This window comes from Dama dama, chromosome 3 (genome assembly GCF_033118175.1).
Source record: "Dama dama isolate Ldn47 chromosome 3, ASM3311817v1, whole genome shotgun sequence".
NCBI classification, from domain to species: Eukaryota; Metazoa; Chordata; class Mammalia; order Artiodactyla; family Cervidae; genus Dama; species Dama dama.
Window position 1 is genome coordinate 41,981,922 of NC_083683.1, and position 3,151 is coordinate 41,985,072.

The following is a 3,151-nucleotide window of genomic DNA, read 5'->3' on the forward strand; positions in this document are numbered from 1 at the left end:
CTGCTTTCCCAGAAGTTCCAGTTCCCCAAAACAAATGTATACAGAATAGGGAAATGGGGAGGGGAAACCTGGTTTGTTCCCAGGTCCAATTCTGAACCAGATTCCAAGAGCCGATCCCTACCCTCAAATACATAAGGCCCCTGCCAGGCAGCAGCCTCCTCAGCAGCACCCAGCAGCCTCCCCGGGGAAAACAGATACTGCTGCAGCCCCACCATGAAAGTCCTCTGCGTCCTGCTTCTGGCCAGCTTGGCCGCCACCTCTCTCGCCATCCTTAAAGGTTAGTCTGGCTTCCATCAACCTCCCCCTGTCCCCTGGGGTCATTGAGCTGTGGCTGGAGAGACCTGAGTGCTCCAAAGGCCTTTCCTAAATCCTTGTGATGTGTTGTGTGAAGAGGTCAGGAGATGCAGTCAGAACCAAGCATTCACACCTGGATAAACTTAGGGACGGAGGCAGGGGGCTAGGACACATGACTCCAGGAATTCTGCACCCTAGAAAGCCTGCGGCTGGGATGAGAGGGGCCAAACTGAACCCAAATCAAGGCAGACTATGGGTCAACAGAGATTCAGATTAGACTCCTGGTTCAGATGATGCTGGAACCCCCGGTAGAGTCACTACCCCTATGTGGAGCTTTCTGCCTTCCTCTGTACAGTGAGGCCAAGAAATAGACACACATACATTCAACAGCTATTTATTGAGCACCTAATGTATGCCAGACACATAGTTCTAGATGCTTGGAATACACTCAAAATACAGAGATCTCGGTCATTATTGAGATTACAGCCTAGGGAAATAAACCAACAGTGAAGTGAAGTCACTCAGTCATGTCCTACTCTTTGCGACCCCATGGACTGTAGCTTACAAGGCTCCCCTGTCCATGGAATTTTCCAGGCAAGAGTACTGGAGTGGGTTGCCATTTCCTTCCCCAGGGGATCTTCCCGACCCAGGAATCAAACCCAGGTCTCCCACATTGCAGGCAGACACTTTACCGTCTGAGCCACCAGGGGGTAAACCAACAGTAAGCACATTAGATAAATGCCAACGTGTTAGAAGTGTGAAGGAAAAACATAAAACATGGTAAGGGAGAGGAGAATGCTGGGGCAGAAGGGGCTGCGTAAGAGCATCTCACATGTTAAATGTCTTCAGACCTTCGCAAAATTTAACCCTCTTATTTTTCAGAGCCAGAAGATGAAACCCACCTGGAGGCTCAGCCCACAGATACCTGTAAGTCTCACACTGGCATCCTTTAAAGTAAGTCAGTGGTGGTAAAAGATTGTTCAGTGAGTGATGAACAATGACGAATTCTCCATCTGAGAAAGAGGTGGAGCAAAGACAATCCTTTCTGATGTTGGATCTTAATCCTTCCTACAGCACTAACTGGCCAAGCTCTAGGGGCCAGAAGCTCTTTGAACCAGCACTTCATGCTGGTTAGTCATGGGAGATGGGTGTGGGGACCACATCTCACTCCTGAATGCTAGCAGGTGAGGAGTTTCAGCTCACCCTGATGTGAGGATGCTACTGGGGGCTCCTCAGTCCCAAGCTCCCTACCCCACAAAAACCTTGAACATTGCAGGATTCTGCTTTGTGAATTACCCATAAATATGGTTTAATCTCAGGCTAACTTCCTACACACACACACACACACAATTTACCTGGCAAAAGCCAGAGAAGGCAGACTCAAGCGATAGCCAAAATTCAGGAAAAAAAAAAAAGAACCAATATTTACTGAACCCCCTCCTATGTGCCAGACAATGGGACAGGTATTTGCATAGTTATTCTCTTTTTGTTAGGAAGGTAAATTTGCTAAAAGTGCAATTCCTAGTCAAAGGCATCCAAAACCAGGGGCTTGTGGATTTTGATGCCGGCATGGGACATCAACCCTGCTGTATGATAACTGGGCAATGACTCAACCCTGGTGGCCACCAGTGTTATGGGAGATAACACAGCCCTGACTGGCTGCTCCTCACCGTGAGCTCTTTCTCTGCCCTCATCTCCTCCATCATCTTGGTCCCAGCTGCTCAGTTCATCATCAGCAACCTCCAGATCTCCAATGAGGACCTTTCTAAGGAGCCTTCCATCTCCAGAGAAGAGTTGATTCCCAAAGAGCAAATTGTGATCAAATCTTCCAGGAGACCACAGAATCAGAATCCCAAGCTGCCTCTGTCCATACTCAAGGAAAAACATCTCAGAAATGCTGCCCTTGAATCAGAAGAGACTACAGAACACACTCCCAGTGCTGGTAGGAGCTAGGGGAAGGGGTTAGGGGCTGGGCAAACAGTAAGCAGCAAAAGAGGGTGAAAGTGGTTGGGTTAGAAAGAGAAAGCAAGCTGCAGCAAAAAGAAGTGAGAGAGGAATTCAAAGAATAGCATTGAAATATTACACTACCATACATATGTATACCTATGGCTGATTCATACTGATATATAGCAGAAGCCAATACAACCTTGTAAAGCAATTATCCTCCAATTAAAAATAAATGAAAAAAAATTTTTTAAGAAATGAGAGTTAAAAGCAAGTCAAAGGACCCGTTAGTTGCCTTTGCCAGTGCTGTGGAAAGCTGTCGCTAGAGTGTAGGGAAGCAGTGAGGGTGCAGGGGAATAGCTCTACCCTAACTTTTCTCTCCCGGTATTCCCCAGCATCCACCACAGAAGGAACACTGATGGAGCTCGGTCATAAAATCAGGAGGAATCTGGAAAACACAGTGGAAGAAATCATAAAATATCTGAAAAGCCTATTCCCTCATGCCTCTGAAGTCATGAAGCCGTAGTAATGGGGATGCCTACAGCCCAGGCGGGCCGCTGCAAGTACCTGTAGCACCCACACCGCTTGGACCATCACCACCATCTCTCAGCTCCTCAAGTCCTTTACTAAAGCATCACATCCCAAGCCTGGCTCTGTGCTGGCTTTGTAGCACCAGAAAGGAAGACCCAAGGCCCCCACTCTACTGGGATTCTTCCTTTAGTCACCCCATTCCTTTGATTTTAAACTCCTCCCCCTCCTCCTCCACCAGCTTCCCTGGTGGTTCAGTAGGTAAAGAATCTGTCTGCAATGCAGAAGACCTAGGTTCAGTCCCTGGGTGGGGAAGATCCCCTGGAGGAGGGCATGGCAACCCACTCCAGTATTCTTGCCTGGAGAATCCTCATGGACAGAGGAA

At 48.1% G+C, this 3,151-nt stretch overlaps 1 protein-coding gene across 1 annotated transcript; it reads left to right on the forward strand.

Annotated features, from left to right (window-relative positions):
- Positions 1-213: 213 nt before the first annotated feature.
- Positions 214-2,764, forward strand: LOC133041546 (glycosylation-dependent cell adhesion molecule 1-like). Its single transcript, XM_061122315.1, has 4 exons — positions 214-277; positions 1,177-1,221; positions 2,012-2,236; positions 2,634-2,764. Exons 1-4 carry the CDS (start codon positions 214-216, stop codon positions 2,762-2,764), a joined length of 465 nt encoding a protein of 154 aa, XP_060978298.1.
- Positions 2,765-3,151: the final 387 nt, after the last annotated feature.

Excerpts from the sequence above, each read along its gene's own strand:
- LOC133041546 (XM_061122315.1), top strand. The coding sequence starts at position 214 with ATGAAAGTCCTCTGCGTCCTGCTTCTGGCCAGCTTGGCCGCCACCTCT. Across the intron at positions 1,222-2,011 it reads GGCTCAGCCCACAGATACCT|CTGCTCAGTTCATCATCAGC; the intron begins GTAAGTCTCACA and ends TCTTGGTCCCAG. Across the intron at positions 2,237-2,633 it reads AGAACACACTCCCAGTGCTG|CATCCACCACAGAAGGAACA; the intron begins GTAGGAGCTAGG and ends GGTATTCCCCAG.